The sequence below is a fragment of the Alligator mississippiensis genome, chromosome 3, assembly GCF_030867095.1.
Source record: "Alligator mississippiensis isolate rAllMis1 chromosome 3, rAllMis1, whole genome shotgun sequence".
Lineage (NCBI taxonomy): Eukaryota > Metazoa > Chordata > Crocodylia > Alligatoridae > Alligator > Alligator mississippiensis.
Window position 1 is genome coordinate 42,929,106 of NC_081826.1, and position 18,487 is coordinate 42,947,592.

Here is an 18,487-nt window from a genome sequence, read left to right on the forward strand (position 1 = left end):
TCTGTACTGTGTGAACTGGGAATTTGGCGAGCTGAGAAAGTGATGCATCACTTCCTGATAGATAGCTTCTAAGAGATAGCCAACATGGCTTCACTGAGGGTAGATCTTGCCTGACAAACTTCATTTCCTTCTATGACTAGGTGACACATCACCTGGACAAAGGAGAAGAGGTTGATGTCATATATTTAAATCTCAAAAAAAAGCCTTTGACTTGATCTCCCATGATGTCCTCATGGTAAAATTGGGGAACTGCAGCCTCAACAACCTTAAGGTCCGATGGCTGGGGAACTGGCTCCGTGATAGTGATAGTCGATGGAACTGAGTCAATGTGGCTTATGGTGACCAGTGGCATCCCCCAGGGCTCAATACTCAGACCAATACTCTTTAATATATTCATAAATGATCTGGATTTGGGTGTCAGAAGCAGACTGGCCAAGTTCACAGACAACACCAAATTATGGGGAAGTGAGGTCACTCTTGATGACAGGTTAACAATTCAGGTTGACCTGGATAGGCTCGCAAGGTGGGCGGATAAAAACCTAATGACATTCAACACAGAGAAATGCAAGGTGCTCCACCTCAGGAGAAAAAACCCACATCATACATATAGACTCGGTGGTGCTACACTCACTAGCACCATGACCAAAAGAGACTTGGGGGTCGTGACTGACCACAAGATGAACATGCACTACCAATGCAATGCCACAGCCGGGAAAGCAGATAAAACTCCAGCTTACATCTACTGATACATCTCAAGTAAGACCCAAGAAGTCCTCCTGCTTTACTTGGCCTTGGTGAAGCCGCAGCTGGAGTACTGCAGCCAGTTCTGGGCTCCACACTTTAGAAGGGATGTGGAGAAGCTTGAGAGAGTCCAGAGGAGAGCCACATGCATGATAGAGGTCAAGAGAACAGGCCTTATGAGGAGAGGCTGAGAAGCATGGGACTCTTCAGCCCAGAGAAGCAAAGGCTCACGAGTGACTTGGTGGCAGCCTATATCAGGGGTATGCATCAGGAACTGGGAGAACATCTGTTCACCAGGGCACCTCAAGGGAAGACAAGGTCTAATGGTCACAAACTGCTGCAAGACCATTTTAGACTGAACATAAGGAAAAACTTTTTTACTGTCCGAGTCTCCAGAGTCTGGAATAGATAAGAAATGCTTGGATGTTTATCTTGCTGAGGTGATCTGAACCTTGGGCAGGGGGCTGGACCCAATGATTTTACAAGGTCCCTTACAGCTCTAATGTCTATGAAATCTATTAAATCTATACTTTATTAGAAATTAAGCTGGTATGTTTACATAGATATAAATTATTCAAGGCTGTCTTGGAAAAAAAAAATCTCTCTTATATGTTTTTGTTTTTCCAGGAGTCATAAATGCTTACAATTAGGGGTGCATCAATAGAGATTTTGGGGGCCAATACCGACAGCTGATTTTTAAGGGGGCATATCGGCTGATACCAATCCAATTTCTGATACAGCTGTGTGTGGCTGATAAGTCTGTTGTGCTGAAAGCAGGGTGGGGAGGGAAGGGGTGTGGTGGGGGCAGATCAACACCCCCCGCAGTGAGGGAGGAGTGGGGCTCGGGTAGGCACTGCCCAGCCAAGGCGGGGCAGGACAGGGGCAGGACAGAGCCACAGCTTGTTTGGGGGGCATGAGGAGGGGGATGGTGGCTCCCCTCCCCAGCATGCCATTGGTCTGGGAGTGGCTCATCTGCTCATCTAGCAGTTCCCGTCGCTCGTCTGGGAAGGAATTGGGGGTGCGGGGTGCCCCCGGATCTACACGGGGCAGGGTGGGGCAGGGCAGGCAAGAAGGTAGGAGCAGCGGCAGGAGCCGCTCATAAACTAGCGGCACGCAACAACGCAGCAGGAGCCGCCCCCCCACCACTCCCTGCGCCCCCAGACGAACTGTGGCTCCGTCCCACGCCCGCCCCGCCCCAGGTGGGCAACACCTACCCCAGCCCCACTTCTCCCTCACCACGGGGGCCGTTGATCCTGCCCCCCCACCCTTTTCACCACAACAGATTTACCAGCTGCATGCTGCTATCCACACTGCCAGCTGTGCTTCTTGCTGCCTGCATGCAGCACTGCGGCTGCACGCAGGCACGGGCATTTATCAGCCAAATTATTGGCCACATCAAGCCGATTTCCAGTGTAATCTATTTTCTTTATATCGGTACCCATCTGATATCGAACCAATGGATCAGTGCACCTCTACTTACAATACAAAGCCAGAAACCATATAAGGTTTGCAAGTGTACAAATGCTATTGATTTTTCACAGTATAAATACGGCTTTGAAGAGTGTTGTAGAAAACATTAGGGACTCCAGTCAATTTGTTTATCTTTGTGTAGGCTGAATTTTTCTGCAGTGAACAAGAATTTTAATTGTAGTATGTACTAGTTTAATGAAAGATGAAATAGGGGTGCACTGATAAACATTTTTATGACTGATACCGACGGCCAATTATTAACCAGCTATATCAGCCGATATCAGTCCAATTGCTGATATGTAGCCCGACAGCTTGGACAGCAGCATCAGGCCAGTAAGTCTGTGGGGGGGAAGGGACACAGGGGCAGATCAAGGCCCCAATGGTGAGGGAGGGAGTGGGGCTGGGGCGGGGCAGGGGTAGGCACTGCCCAGCTGGTAGTGAATTTGACCTTGGAAGTGGAACAGAGCCACAGGCAGCTCGTTCAGGGGATGCAGGGTGGTGGGTAGTGGTTCTCCACACTGCACGCACCACCGGGGGAGGCATGGGGGACATGTGCCCCCTGGATTTGTGTGCAGAGTGAAGGCGGCTGCCTGCGACAGGTCAGGGCTGGGGGCTGCGCCGACCTCTTCCCAGTGGGGGGGGCTGGGCTGGGGCTGCACATAGGGTGGGTAGGGGGCAGGGCAGGCAGTGGTGGCACTGGGAGGGGGCGCTACAGGGTGGGCTGCAGCCACCCCAAAATTCGCCATAGGCCCCCCGCTGCCTGCCCCACCCCCACCCACCCCAAGCACAGGCCCAGCCAGTCCCCCTGCTGTGAAAGACCAACACAGCTCCCTGCCCCAACCCTGCAGCAGGCAACCTGCCTTCACCCTGCACACAAATCTGGGGGGCACATGCCCCTTATGCCTCTCCTAGGGGTGCACGCAGCATGGGGAGCTGCCGCCCTCCCCACTAGGGCTGTGTGAAGCTTTGATTTGGTGGCAGAATCTCCTAATCTGAATCGAATCAGAGGACCCTTTAATCTCTCCAAATCTCTCTGAATCACCAAGCTGGGGGGGGAGCGGGGATGTGGGGGCCCAGCGTGCTCCCTGGCAGACCTGGAAGTGAACTGGAAGTACTTCTGATCCACTGCCACCCCCTGCACTCCTGTGCGATGTTCCATGAGCCCCAGCATTGCAGCAATCACAAGCCATGCCTGCTACCTCATGGTATATAGAAAAAACTTTTAAAACTGCATCTATATCCGAATTGCTGATTCTCCGAATCAGCAGCGAATCTCCAGATTTGAATTCGGTCGAATTGAATCAGGGAGTGATCCAAATCAACTAATCAAATCACTGATCCCGATTCGGGCCAAATGTGAATCTGAAGCAAATAGGGCCCACTTCGCACACCCCTACTCCCCACCCTCCTGTGCCCCCTGGATGAGCCACCTGCAGCTCCATCCTACACCTTGGCCTGGCTGGGCAGTACCTGTCCCTGCCCCTGTCCTAGCTCCACTCCCTCTCTCACCATGGGGGCCTCAATCTACCCTCCCCCCCATACCCTTTTCTCCCACAGACTTACGGGAAGGACACTGGTCTCCAAGCTGCCGGGCTGCATTCCTGGCCATGTGAATGCTGCAGCTGTACACATGGACACAACGTTTATTGGTGACATTATCGGCTGCATTGGCCAAAAAAAGCCAATTGCCAATAATGTCAATTTTCCTTTTACCAGTGCCGATACGATATGGACCAATATATCGGTGCACCTCTAATAAAAGATAAAAAAAGAGTATATTGGCAGATATAACTTGGTGTTATTCCTTCTCCTGGCAGCAGGAAGATACAAGAAGCAAGATATTCTTGTGGATTCTATTCTGGTTTTGTATTTTTCCCTTTGCTTACGCAGTACTAACACCACTTGACTACTCTTAATCACTGGGTGGCAAGGAAAGACCACTGCAAATGTTCAGCCCTGCAATAATATTTTCAGAAAGCACCCTGAGAAGGACTAGAGCCTACCTCTTGAAATGTATTTAGGTGTCATCTCAGTCCCATTCCTAGAGTATGGTTCAGAACCCAGGATTGCCTACCATATTAGTGCTCTTACCAGTGGGTTACAGAGTTATTCTCTCAGTTTCACTCAAAGAATCTTTAATTCTTGGCAGCACGGTGGAACACTTCAACAATAGGAGTATACAATGACTTGCAATATCCTACATATTTTACTAGCCTACCTAGAACAGCCTACAGTATGGTGATTAGGGCCTCCCTCCTGGTGCACGTAAGATGATTCTACAGTCGTTTGTGAAGATATAGTGTTTGAATACGCTGGCTTTGGTAGTACAGGACAATTACTCTATCTGAATGTTTAGATATGCATGTTGACAAAGTAACTGCTTTGCAACCCACTATGAGATGTTGACATTAACCCTGATGTAACTGGTCATGGGACAATCACTAGTATAGACTTTCACTGTCATATCCTCTCTCTTAACAGCATGGGGGCGAGGCCAAAGGAAAATGATTTTATGCTCTCTGGTGATTTGTGGATATTTTGGCTATTGACAATTGTCAAGCTGCTATAAAATACTCTAGGAGACTGGCCTGACAAAGTGCCATTTTTGTATCCCACCTCCTCCTAGATTACACTCCGCATTGCTTCACAATGGCCAGAGATCTGAGACTTCTGATTTACTGTAAAAGTCTCCTTATTGAATATTGCCAAAGCTCCATTTAATGGATACATATCAGGATAAAGTTGACGTTGGAGTGTCTGCATGACAGAGCTGCAAGTATAATAAACCTCATTTTGACCCTACCTGCAGGCAGGGGAAAATAATATCTGCATATGAGCCATGTTTGCTAAAAGAGATGCCAAGACCTATTAAAGCTAGTGAATCTTGCAACTACATGGGAGATAATACATTTTCATGTAATTGTGGATATTATTATAGTTCTTAAGGGTCAGCTTCAAGGGATTTAAGGATACTAGGGGATACCTCATTAAATTAATGTGTGATTTAGAACTAAAAGAAAAAGCTGGGAGATATTCAAGATGGAAGGACAGGAAGAAAAATCCTTGGGGAATGTATTGTAAGTATCCATAAAGTGAGCAAAAGATGGAGCTCTTTAAGGATGGGATTGTTTTAAAAAAGGATCAAACAATAGGGCAGAAGAGATTCAAGCCTAGAAGAGGGATACAAGCCTTCATGCTTCAGAACTTAAGACAGCTTCAAACCAACAAGGGTACGGAGAAAGTCTATGGGCTGGTTATGCCATATGATCTACTTCAAAGGTTCTTGCACCTTGCTGTGAAGTATCTGGTTACCAATTACTGTAAAAGGCAGGATCCAGAAATAGGTGGGCCCTGGTCCTGCACAGTACAGGATTTCCTATATGAATTGTTTTATGTTTGTGACTGGCTGGATCATCAGACTCAGAGGGTAGTAAACTGGCTAAATAATTGGGCTCAGAGGTAGTAATCAATGACTCAATGTCTAGTTCAGCATTTCTCAACCCATGGGTTATGAACCAAAAGTGGGTCACGAGATTTTAAAGGGTTGTGGGGAAGTCTGAGGGTAACGCTGCAAGGCTGCATGGAGCTGCAGACAGCACACAGCAGGGGAGAGAGAGAGCATAATGTGCACACAGCAGCGTAAAGCAAGAGGGAGAAGAAGGAAGGGAGACAGATGCAGCAGCTGGAGGGGAAAGGCGGGGGGGAAAAGAGAGGAAGGGAGAGAGAGAGATATTCTGTGGGTCGGGGACTGGGAGGGTGTAGGTCCCAACAAGCTGATAGTTATGCAGGGATCCCACAGGGGTCAGTGCTCGGTCCAGTACTTTTCAACACCTTTATTAACAATTTGGATGGGGGGGTGAAGAGCTCACTAGCCAAGTTCGCAGAAGACACAAAGTTATGGGAGAGCATGGTCACACTTGAAGATAGGCTACAGATATAGGCGGACCTAGACAGGCTATAAAGATGAGCTGGCAGTGCAGTGCTGTAGCCAGTAGGGCAAATAATATTCTGGCATGCATTGATTGATGCATCTCCAGAAAAACCAAGGAGGTGATTCTTCCATTCTACTGGTGAGACCACAGCTGGAGTACTGTGTCCAGTTCTGGGCACCACACTTTAACAAGGATGTGGACAAGCTTGAGAGAGTCCAAAGAAAAACCACCCAGTCTTAAAATGCAAGCCATACAAGAAAAGACTGAAGGATCTGGAACTCTTCAACCTGAGGAAAAGGAGGCTGAGAGAGGACCTGGTAGCAGCTTACCACTACACTAGGGGAGTACAACAAGGGCTCAGTGAGCAACTCTTCACCAGGGCACCTGAGGGGAAACCAGGAGTCTGGCCACGAACTCCAGGAAGATCGATTCAGGCTCAACATTAGGAAAAACTTCTTCACAGTCAGGGTGTCCAGACTGTGGAATAAGCTCCCTCCAGAGGAGATGCAATCGCCTACCCTGGTAATCTTCAAGAGGAGACTAGACAGTCACCTTGCTGGGGTCACCTGACTCCCAGTTATCTTTTCTGCTTGGTGCAGGGGCTGGACCTGAGGTCCCTTCTGGCCTTACAATCTATGAATCTATGCTAATGGGTCCCAGTGTGAAAAAGGTTGAGAACCACTGGTCTAGTTGGCAGCTGGTATAAAGTGGAATGCCCCAGGGGTCGATCCTGAAGCTGGTTTTGTTCAATATCTTCATCAACGACCTGGAAGATGGCATAGAGTACATCCTCAGCAAGTCTGCAGATGACACTAAGCTGGGGGGAGTAGTAGATACACTGGAGCATAGGGCTAGGATTTAGAGACACCTAGACAAACTGGAGGGCTGGACCAAAAGAAATATCATGAGGTTCAATAAGGACAAGTGCAAAGGACAGAACAGTCCCATGCACCAGTACAGGCTGGGGAGCGACTGGCTAAACAGTACCTCTGCAGAAAAAGACCGGGGGGCTACAGTGGACAATAAGCTGAATATGAGCCAATAGCATGCCATTGTTGCTAAGAAGGCTAAAGACATACTGGGCTGCATTGGTAGGACTGGTGCCAGTAGGTCAAGGGAAGTGATTATTCCCCTCTATTCAGCACTGGTGAGGCCACATCTGGAGTACTGTGTCCAGTTTCGGGCCCCCCGCTACAGCAAGCGTGTGGACAAATTGGAGAGAGGCCAGTGGAGGGCAACAAAAATGGTTCAGGGGCTGGGGTACAAGACTTCTGAGGAGAGGCTGAGGGAACTGGGCTTATTTAGCCTAGAAAAGATAGGACTGAGAGGGGATTTAATAGCAGTCTTCAGCTACCTGAAAGGGGAGGGTGAGTCAAAAGAGGATGGAGCTAGACTATTCTCAGTGGTGGCAGATGACAGAACAAGGAGCAATGCTCTCAAGTTGCAGCAAGGAAAGTTTCACTTAGATATTAGGAACGACCTTCTCACTAGGAGGGTGGTGAAGCACTGGAACAGGTTACCCAGAAAGGTTGTGGAGAGAAAGCTCCTTGGAGGTTTTTAAGACCTGGCTAGACAAAGCCTTGGTTGGGGTGATCTAGTTGGGAATAGTCCTGCTTTAAGCAGGGCGTTGGACTAGATGACCTCCTGAGGTCCCTTCCAACCCTAATTTTCCATGATTCTAAATACTTAGCACCACAGAAAACACACAGGAATGGAAATAAATAATTAGGTGCATTCTATAATCTCAGGTGCTAGGTTTCTTATGGAGGGAGAAGGCAGGTTATTGCCAATGACCCTCAACTTTGCAAATGGACTAGCTAAGTAAACAGAGATCACTGAATGGCCAGTAGTAGATATCATTTATAAGCTAGAGGTCAGCAACCTACAGTCCACCAAGTGATTTTATCCAGGCCATTAAGCCAGAACATAGGCAACTATCTGGCAGCAAGGGGAATCTAGGGCTAATATTATCTCACAACAACACTGTGAAGATCAAGTAACACAGTTATGAAGTACCTGAATTCACTATTGAACAGTACAGTAAAATCCCATGAGAAATTAATAATTGAAGACTATCGTAATGCATACACAAGGTAACTAAATTAAGATTTGTACAAACTTAATTCCAGAATCTCCTAATTCTAAGAGTTCAAGCTCGCAATTTTAATGTTTTGACATTTTGTGTGCATGTGTAACGAAGTAGGGCATACCATTACTCTTTAACACAGGGGTGGGCAAAATGCAACCCGGGGGCCGGATACTATTCTATCTGGCCCACGGGGCCCCTAAAAATTTAGAAAATTAATATTTATCTGCCCTGGGCTGCCTGTCATGCAGCCCTCGATGGCTTGCCAAAACTCAGTAAGCAGCCCTCTGCCCAAAATAATTGCCTGCCCCTGCTTTAACATGTCTTGTGGGATGTGGAGTTAAAGTACATGGCTAGATACCAGAAGAACTCATCTTTGTTACAGTATAGTCTTCTTGTATGATCTTAAGCAAATAACACAGCTCTGTGGCTTGGTTGCCACATCTGTAAAATAGGGATGAACATCTGTCTCCAACAGCTGTTGAGAGACTTAGTTCCTTAATATTGAACTGAGAGCGCCTGGGATATATAGACTATCTAATTTAGATTACATAATCCTTAGGACACAAGCCATGCTTTCTATGTATGTCAATACCACCACTGCTGCCAAACCAGTCCTTTTCCCCACTTCTCTCAAAAAATTACTGGCACTTTCAAAAACAAGTGCTCTTCAAATCAGAGGAAGAGTTCCTACAAATTTACCAAGATCACTCAGGCAAATACAACACAGGAAAATTCTGTACAATTTATGCTAAAACACAGCAGACCTTGAGACATCTTTCACAGTTAGCCACAAAACAACAATCAAAAAGAATGAACACCAGTAAGATGTGGGGAGTTCGTTTTTTTTTCTTTTCTTTTTTTTTTTTTAAAACAGCATTTCACTGTACACAACCTTCAGTCCCATACCATGCAATGGACATTTTATTAATGCTACTAGCATTTGGTAAATTAGCTTTATAATTAACTTTTAAGGACAGTTTATGAAAAAACAGATGGAGTGATTGATCAAAATGAATGCAAGAGTATGCAAAACTGTCTAATGAAAAATTATGTAAAAATGAAGAACATTGCCACAAAGTGCAACATGGTTCAAAAGGCAGCTATGAACGGAAAAAAGGATGAAAACTGTTTTCTGTCAAGAACTTAAAAACAGAGAAACCAGACACACTTTCAAGAGATACATACATTCTTGATGAAAAAGACATGTTGAAAGCAGAGGTAAACAGTTTGGTTTTTTCTCCTTTGTAACACAGAATGCAGTAATGCTAGTTTTCTAAAAGATGACAACCCAGACATTTTACATAAAATATACAGGGAGATTTTTTGGTTAAATTTACTAATATCATTCAGCCCCAGTGCATTTTTAGCAACTGCTTCTTTGCACCTTGCATGACTGGGTCCTCTAAAATTTAATTATACGATAAACATATTAATTTTTGCAACCACTGAAACCTGATGGTTTTGTACCAGTCATTTTCACTATCAAAAGTAAATTTTATGACAAGACATTAATAAGTTTTTGCCAATCAGTGGCAGTAAAAATTGGAAGAGGTTTCAAAAGCAAATAGCAATTAACAGCCTATCTGCTATATGCATGTTTTATAAACTTTCCCAATTAGCCTACTAAAGCAGCAACCCTGAATGAATTGTTCACATCTCATAGCACATGAGAATGAGAAAAATGTGTCAGATCCAAAACAAGACTAAAAATAGGATGAAGCCATAAAAAGATGTGGCCTTAGTTATATAAGAAAATTCAGTTACCAATTTAGCAATTCTGATGGCAATGATTGCCAGCAATAAAACTATGATTACAAAGGTAGGAAATTTGCAAATTAAGGTCTGTATTTAGATTGAGAGTATTTAAATTATTTTAGGGCAAATTCTCAACTCCATGTACACATATCATTCCCAAAATGAGGGTTATATGTGTACATCTAGAGAGAGACTAGTTCCCTAAAGGCTACATATGTGATAAAAAACTGCTTGATTAACAGTCTCCTGCTGTTTGTGGATTCAGGATGTTGCTTTTCTCTCTGTGGCAACTCCATATGATCAGAGAACTGTAACTTTAATTTATTTAATTCATATCCTGTTTGTTAATTAATTGATTAGCATGCTAGTTGTGGGAGCTTACTGCCCACTGCATATGGGCTGCTCACAGATGTTAAAAAAAGGTGCTTTATTTTAAACTTGGCATGCCCCCATGCCAAGGCCAGCACATGCCCAAAAGAGGCATCACATTAGTTGGACCAAGCTCGCCCAATGTCTGTATAGATTGGGTGATTTAGCAGAGCTTTTTTGGCACCTATCTAAAGCTGATTGAATCAGCTTTACATAAAAGCGCCAAAAAGCCCCGCCAACACATCCACTCCATACAGATGCTGCAGAGCTGGGTTGAACTAACGTGCTGGCTTTTCCGATAAAGCACGTTTGTTTTGGTTTTTTCTTTTTCCACATCTGTCAGCAGCTATGATTACTTTCCTACACTGAAACAGATCAGCTTCTCTTTTGATTTTTTCTATAGCAACAACAATCAACATCTGCTACAGCTCCAGCAAGACACTAACTTTATGGCATGGAAACCAAGTCACGTTTAGCAATTTACATATTGACTCTAGTGAAGGATTTTTAATTTCCAATTCTTTTCACCACTAAGTTACTGTACCAAGATTCCTACCACAAGTCAACTTAACAAGAGTGACTTCTTTTAATGAAAGGGATGGGCTGCTTCCATTTCCTGACTCAGCATACTAAGCGCAAGACCATGGATCAGTTGCAGAAAGACATTTGTACAAAACAAATAGTATGAATGTGTGGCTAGCCCATGCTTTTAAATTGGCAGGAAGCCCTGTGGTGGCAGATTCAAGAACACTGATGATTACAGCTGTGGAGTAGAAGAATGACCACCACAGTGCAGGACCTTTAAGATACTACTTTAGCCCTCACTGCAAGAACTCAGTGTAGTCTTACATATCAGTCTGATATCCAGACCCCTTTTTTACTTTCAGGCCAACTTTAATTATTGCATTTCTAATAATACAGAATACAGAGCCAAAAGAAAGTCCTGAAGTGAACTGCTGAAGAGAGATTTCTCATTCAGAAACAGGGGACTGCAAGGTTGAACACCTGCATCATTGAAAAATAAATAAATATATAACCACAGCAAGAGGCACAGCTTCAATCCTCTTTTCAGTTAAATGCTTTATGTTACACTTGCCAAATTTGCTCCACAGTAACTGATCTTGTGATTGAAATAGCCAAGGATCTAATTCTTAGAAATTCATTATGTAGCACTGTACACTAAAATACAGGATGCTGTTATACAACCAAGTATCTAGGGAGATTAATCTTGATTTTAAAAAGAGGGAAAAAAAACTGTGTATGCAAAAATGCTATTTAACAGGACAAGAAGGATAGCAAAGGAAGACAGAATTTGTGCAAGGCAAAAATGGATGTTAGAAAGCACTATTTTACTAAATAAAGAAATAACTAGAAATATCAGACATTTGGGGTCCAATGCCAAGAGATGCTGAACAACTAATAATTCCCACTGATATATGGAGTAATTCCATCAAAGAGCAAGAACTGTGAATGTTCCTCACATATCAGGAGCAGGCCTATATTGGGTACTAAGCAGCTGAGCAGCAAAGACGAGAGGAGATAAAGGCATGGAGAATTAGTGGAGGTACATGGCATACAAAAAGCAATATTGTACATGTATATAATACTAATTTAATTTTCAACGCTTATGAGAATATTATATGGGACTGTCAAAGATCTTACTAAAGGTGATGAGGCAAGCTTACAGAACAGTGGCAAGGAGAAAAATGAATGGTCTAAGATAGTGCCAAATTAATAGAAGAGGTAAGTAGGAGGTCTGAGTTGAGTTGATGGAAGATAGTGATGTTTGAGGATTCTCTTTCACCCACAAGTGTAACAACAGAGTTCTTTTCCTGATTTAGTTCAAGATCCAATCCTAATGTTCAGATAATGAGTCAAAACTGCAGGGTGGAATCTGCTTTCAATGTTATATTTATATAACGTAATATTTAAAATTGTACAATTTCAATTAACCAAAAAAGGCTTTTACATTTTTCTGCCAGACACAGAACTTTACTATATCCAAATGGATTTGATTAGATTTGTTTAACTGAGGAACATCATTAGGAACTACAAGACCATGTGTGTTTTGTAAAGTACTAAATACTGTTGCTTATCTGAATTCCAGAGTATCGATTGCAATTCCTTTTGAGATTATGCTTCCTTTTATCTTGGCATAGAACCTAGAAGACTGTGGACATGCCAGGAATAAATAATAAATTTTAATGGGAGATTGGCCCAAGAAAGCTTTGATCCCAAGTAAATATTATTAAAGTGTGTTTATTACAAAGGAACTAGAAAATTAACCTTAGAACAGTATATGTAACCTAGCACATGAGTATGTGGTAGATACCTGCCTAATTTATTTCTAAAAATACTAGGTTGTTTTTTGTTTGTTTGTTTTACTGTCACCAAGCTTACAACTACAACTTGGGCAAATTTGTTATTTCCAATGAAAACCTGTTTGCAGAAAGAAAGAAAGAAAAACAGCAGCAATCTGTATCATGTGCTCAGTACATTTTTAATACATTTTTTTCCAAGATCTAATATACAAATGCAGTGGTAGTAATACGTTCTTCTTATGTAAGCTTGGATGGAATATGTTGAAATCTACTTTTTGTATTTTATGTAAATAATCCTCTAATGCAACCTAGAGAGGGAAAAAAAAGGTTTAGTCTGATGTGAGCAAACAGCAGGGTGTGTACAAAGAACAACAAATTAAACTGCATTCTAAACATCAAAACATTTCTGACAGTTTATGAATGTATAGAAAAAAAACAACTTTGGAGAAAACTGTACCATTTTTAAAAATTGGAATTAAATCTATTTATTAGCATCTACAGTCAAGGATCTATAATCAGAACCTTACATCTCTAGTAAGCTCCTATAAAAATGTCATAACATTCAGAGGTATGAAGCATGCAGAACTCCAATTAAATACAAATCATCCACAATACTGTATTTAGTACTTCATTGTTCTAGTCATAAATTAATTGTCACAAAAATGAATCTATCACTTAAACTGTATTGCCATACTTACTGTATAGAGAAAGGCAGGAAATGCTTTACCAGGAACATTTTTACTGAAGGATCGGGCCTGAAAGGAGAGAGGAAAAATACTGAGCAGAGTATAGTTAATTATTTCAAACTAAACCTCAAATACCAAATTTCATGGCCAAAGCTAGCATGATTTATCATAAGCTTCAGTATTTCATATTTGAATGTACAGCAAGGACAAGCATAACTTTTCAGAACACAGAAGGAGGCACTCCTCTTTTTAGAATATATAAAAACAACTGCAAACCAAAAATGAACTGTTGTGTAAGCTTTTTATAATTCTTATGGCTTTCAACAGACAATGGGATCCTTCTTGGCCCCTTCCAAGTCCTGTGGAGGGGTCTGAGACAGTGGATCCAATTGAAGGTTTCGCACCTAAGCTTCAGCTACAGCTGGGGGGGGGGAGAACCCCCAAGATGCACAGATAGGTATATTTAGTTGCATCTAAGAGCATACATACAAGACAATGCAGTGCCTTGCAGATACCCAAGTTAAGTTTCACTAATTATAATACCAGGTACAGCATCACTAGCATGGCACTGTGTAGGCGCTTATGTAGCGCTTCTCAACAGACAGGTACGTTAGTCTGGATGAAACAGCATACTACTGCTGCTAAACTGCTTCCAATACTCAAGTTACTTGTTCAGAACTAGCTAGGTATCTCTAGACAACATTGCATTTTGCTATGTAGACATATCCTAAACGATAAATTGGAAAAGAAAAAAAATATTGTGAACTTTAATATGACTCCATTTATAAATACAGCATCAGCAATTTCCTGAAAGTGCCTGCCTCTTTAAATATAAGATTCACCCAAAGAACCTTGTCTGCCTATGTCCTTAGACCAACACGGCTACAACGTATACCTCTGCCTCTTTAAAAACACTACAAACATCAATCCTTGAATTCCCTAGGGAGGGAAGCAGTGGTTTGTTTGCTTGGGAAGAGAGGATTGTTGCTTTTTGTTTTCTTTTTCCTTTTCCTCACAGCCCTCTGAAAGACTGCATATCTAGAATAGGAAAAAGATATAAAAATAGGCTGAAGCTTGAATGGCAGCTTTCACAGCCCTTAACTGATATAATAGCTAAATCTCAGTTCCTTCCAAAGAACATAATATTTTATTTTAATGTGTCAGATGACACAAAGCATAAAGAAGATAATAATAAAGAAGGATTTATTTCTGTTTTTTAGCTCAACTTTAATTAAACCTCCTACACTCTGATTGGATGTAGTTAAGTTATGTCTACAATCATGCCAGGGGAAAAAAAATCCAAATTCAGGATAAGCTTACACTATTGACAGTTAGTTACACTACACCAAATAGAAGTTGCTCTGAGACGAGACACGAAAAACCAAATCCCATCTTTCAAATGCCAAAGATGGAAAATATCAAGGTTTTGTTTGAGTAGAATTTGTATTTTTAGAAAGGACTGTCCAGGCAATAGCTGCTGTAGAAATGACACTCATCTTCACCATAGCTTTGATAGCTCTCACTGGGTGTTTTACTCACAATACTCTTACATAAATTTGTCATCACTAGCTTATTTTGCCCTCTACTGGTCACTGGCCCAAGTTCCACTCAGAGCAACTGAGTGATCAGTTTCTCTACCTGCTACGTTCTATTTTGGAACTATCTGACCTCCAAACCTTATACAGCACAGCACTACAAATGTACCGGAGAGCACGTTAACTATTCTGTCTGTAGGATTATCTTTGTACGTCCTCCCAAGTTCACCCTTTTGTAATACAGTTTCCCCAGGTGCCAAATCAGGATAATACCCACTTATCCCTTTCCTCAAAGGAAGCATCATATGGGTTAATTGACACTGATGCAACTTTTAACATTTTAAAAGCATTATACAAGTTATACCCTCACTTTATTTTCACAGGAGTCCTACTGACATCAAAGTGCCACTGCTATTAAAAGCAGAAGAGTTGTGGTGATGCTGTAGCCATAATGGTCCAAAAAAAAAAATGAGACAAGCAAAGACTTTTGTGAACATTATCTTTTATTGGACCAGCTGTATAGTTATGTCAAATTGTAATGAATTATGACAATAGAGTAGGCAACTGTTGATCCTCTGGATCATGGTGTACATGTAAGAGGCCTAGCCAGGTGCCTAATTAATCTGCTTGTACAGAGTCCTACGACCATCACACCAAGACCTTCAATGCATAAGCCTAAGCAAGAGTATGGAGGAGTAGCGAGTGCCTAAGACCCACCATCCCCACTTTAGACCACTGAGGCAGAATCCAAAGGCCAGACCGAGTCCAGATGTTCAGTTCCTCAATGGTTGTAGCTTGTGCCACTTATTTATTAGCAAGATCTAACACCTCAGTGAGGGCACATTTCTGTCAGGCTGATGTCCCTTAGCCTTTCTCCAACCAAGCAGTACCTACAAGGTAGTGTGGGCTAAGGTTTTAAGGTGCCCTATTACTCACCTTACTCTGAGGGTTGCAACATCTTGATATAAGAGCTACCCCACTACAAATAGCCCCACCACACTGCTACCAGGCCCTCCAGTGAGGTAGTTTACAGTCATACCCAGAACCAGACACTATAACTGACTACAAAAACACTAATTTGAATTTTTTAATGGATTTTTGTTTAGTGAGCATATAAAAATATTTTTGTATTCAAAACCAGTGGATAAGAGCATGTATTAATCACCACTATCATTCAGAAAAGAGTAAAATGCTATTTTTTGGTACAGTCTAGTAAAATAGACCTTCAGCTGGTGTAAATCAGCAGAAGTCCATGTACTGGATTGCATGCTTGCAAGACTGCACTAGGATTCTGGTTATGATTTACCAGACCAATGTAGCTCAACCTTTCTAGACTCAAGGCACCTGTCGATAGACAGAAGTCACCCCTCCGTAACTGAGTAGCACCCCATTCAGAACTATCTTATTATAGTGCTTACCTCCTTGCACAGGGGCTGGGTAGTGGGGGGCGGAGGACTGGCCAGGGACTGAGCCAGACCCCACATTTATCTCCTCCCACCTGGCTGATCACCTCACATCCCAGTGCACCCTCCAAAGGATCTTGCAGCACTCCTGGGTACCTCAGTGCCCTGGCTGAGAATTACTGACTAATTTTTTAGTTTAGGATTTTTTTAAAGGAATCAATCCAGATATTAAACAAGAATTGTAGAGCAAAGTTATGTGTACAATTGTATTTGAACAGTCATTTTTTTAACATATTATTTACACATGATCATTTTAAAATTAGTTTTCCTTGCTCAAATAGTTTCCTTTGCCCTTATACAATACTCAGTTATTTCTTGTCATTGACTTATATTTATTCTAATTGCATCTATTTCTTTACTTGCATTGGCCATGCTGTCTTCTTGGAGATAACATCAAGAGTGACAGATGAAAATATTCACAAATATCAAAAGCAATCCTGTCAATAGATTTACCTTGCTGAATGCATCCTTGCGCTTGATATTTTTAAAGAGGAATTGTTCCTGGAGATGCAATTTGTTATTTATTGATATTAGGTTATAGTGAACCCTTGTGTTGCCACCTGTAGCTAAGGCTACCCACCCTGTCTATGTTTTCAGCTGCACGTATATATTTGCCAAACTAAGAGTTGCAATTTATTCTCCTTAGTATCTTTCTTAAGCAAAGTGTTTTCCCTCCCTCCCTCCATACCACCCCTTTTATTTTATTTTTTTGGAAAGTTTCAGCTAAAACAATACTTCAGCCACTTTTGAGAAAGATGTTGAAGGGAAAATGTCTTGCCATTTTTCTAAGTATTTAAATATTGTTCCAACTACTTGGCTTAGAAAAATCTAATGCCTCCTTGTTTGGTGTTCCAACATATTTTTATAAGCATGTTCATTGTATTTTATTTTTATATGTGGCAAAATAAGCATATACTGGCTTCCACAGTCCTCTCTAAGCAGGGGGATAGAATCCAGGAATCCTAAATTCAGTCCCTCTCTCTAACCACTAAACTCCATTGCCAGGGAAATAAACCAATATCCTGTCTCACAGCAGGCCTCTCCTGCATTAACCACTAAATGCTATCCTCCCTCAAGAGCCATGTACAGAACTCAGGAGTCGAGGCTCACAGGTCCTCCCCATTTGGGAGCTCTGAAGGAAGAGCCTTTATCTTCTGTTCTAGATGTCCCAGCTGGGATAGTCCCCAAGACAGCCATTCTGCTCACTACCTTGTGGGCTGGGCCAGCCTAGATTGCCTTGCTGGCACCCAGCTGGAGCTGGCACCATTCACCATCTCTCAGAGCTCAGCTGATTTCCAAGAAATCCTGCAGTGTCCTAAAGGGTGGTTGGCTCTAGTCACAGTGGCACAAGGACCCCTCTCCCCCCAGCCTCTCATCCCATGCCCGTTACTCACCATGCTCAATGCTCACATGCCCCACTACCAGCCATTTTCATATGCAGGGCCATGCCTGGGGGGAGAGAATCAGGCCCTGCACTTTGGGAGGCCCCATGGACAGTGCCATACAGGCTCTGCCGCTGCCGGCTTCTGTAGGCAGTCGCCCACCTTCACCCCCCACACCCACCCCGGCTCTGCACAGGCTGATATGCCCCAAGCCCCGCACACCCCTAAGGACAGCTCTGCTTATATGGGCATGAGCACAAAACCCAGGGCCCAGTGCAGACAGCTGCCCACCCTGTCCCACAAATCCCAAGAATTAGAACACGTCCCCACCACCACCCTAGTGAACAACTCTGCATCAGGGAAGCACCCTCCTCACAGTGATGTTTTTGACCCAGTCCCAGACTTGATGGGCACAACTGACCATGTGGGTTAAATTGATCTGACTGATCTGCGGCAATGGGGACAAGGAGGGGATGGGTGTATTAGGATACACAGGCCTGTGGGGCTAAATTGAAGTAGCAGGGAGGAGCACATAAGGATACTAGGCTGAAAGGATCCCTACAGTCTTCCACTGGGACCCTTTCAGGTGCACAGTCTGACTGGAGTTGAGGGGACTGGAAGCAGGGGAGGAGGGAATAATAGATTGGCTATGCCCCTGGTTCCAGTCTGGAACAGCAATTTTTCTTTCCCAGACAGCACAGATCTTCGCCCGCCCCAGGTTTCCTGAAGGGCTGACTGATCTAT

General features: G+C 43.1%; 1 protein-coding gene across 7 annotated transcripts in view; it reads right to left on the bottom strand.

Moving 5' to 3' along the window:
* Window positions 1-12,837: 12,837 nt before the first annotated feature.
* The window catches only part of NDUFAF6 (NADH:ubiquinone oxidoreductase complex assembly factor 6), a 29,516-nt gene continuing 23,866 nt past the window's right edge, over window positions 12,838-18,487 (bottom strand). For all 7 annotated transcript variants that reach the window (XM_059723869.1, XM_059723870.1, XM_059723872.1 and 4 more), the window contains 2 exons: window positions 13,376-13,432; window positions 12,838-12,985 (listed from right to left, as the gene is read on the bottom strand). In XM_059723869.1, coding sequence (XP_059579852.1) covers window positions 12,857-12,985; window positions 13,376-13,432 — 186 coding nt within the window. In that variant the 3' untranslated portion in view covers window positions 12,838-12,856. The remainder of the gene's footprint in view (window positions 12,986-13,375; window positions 13,433-18,487) is intronic.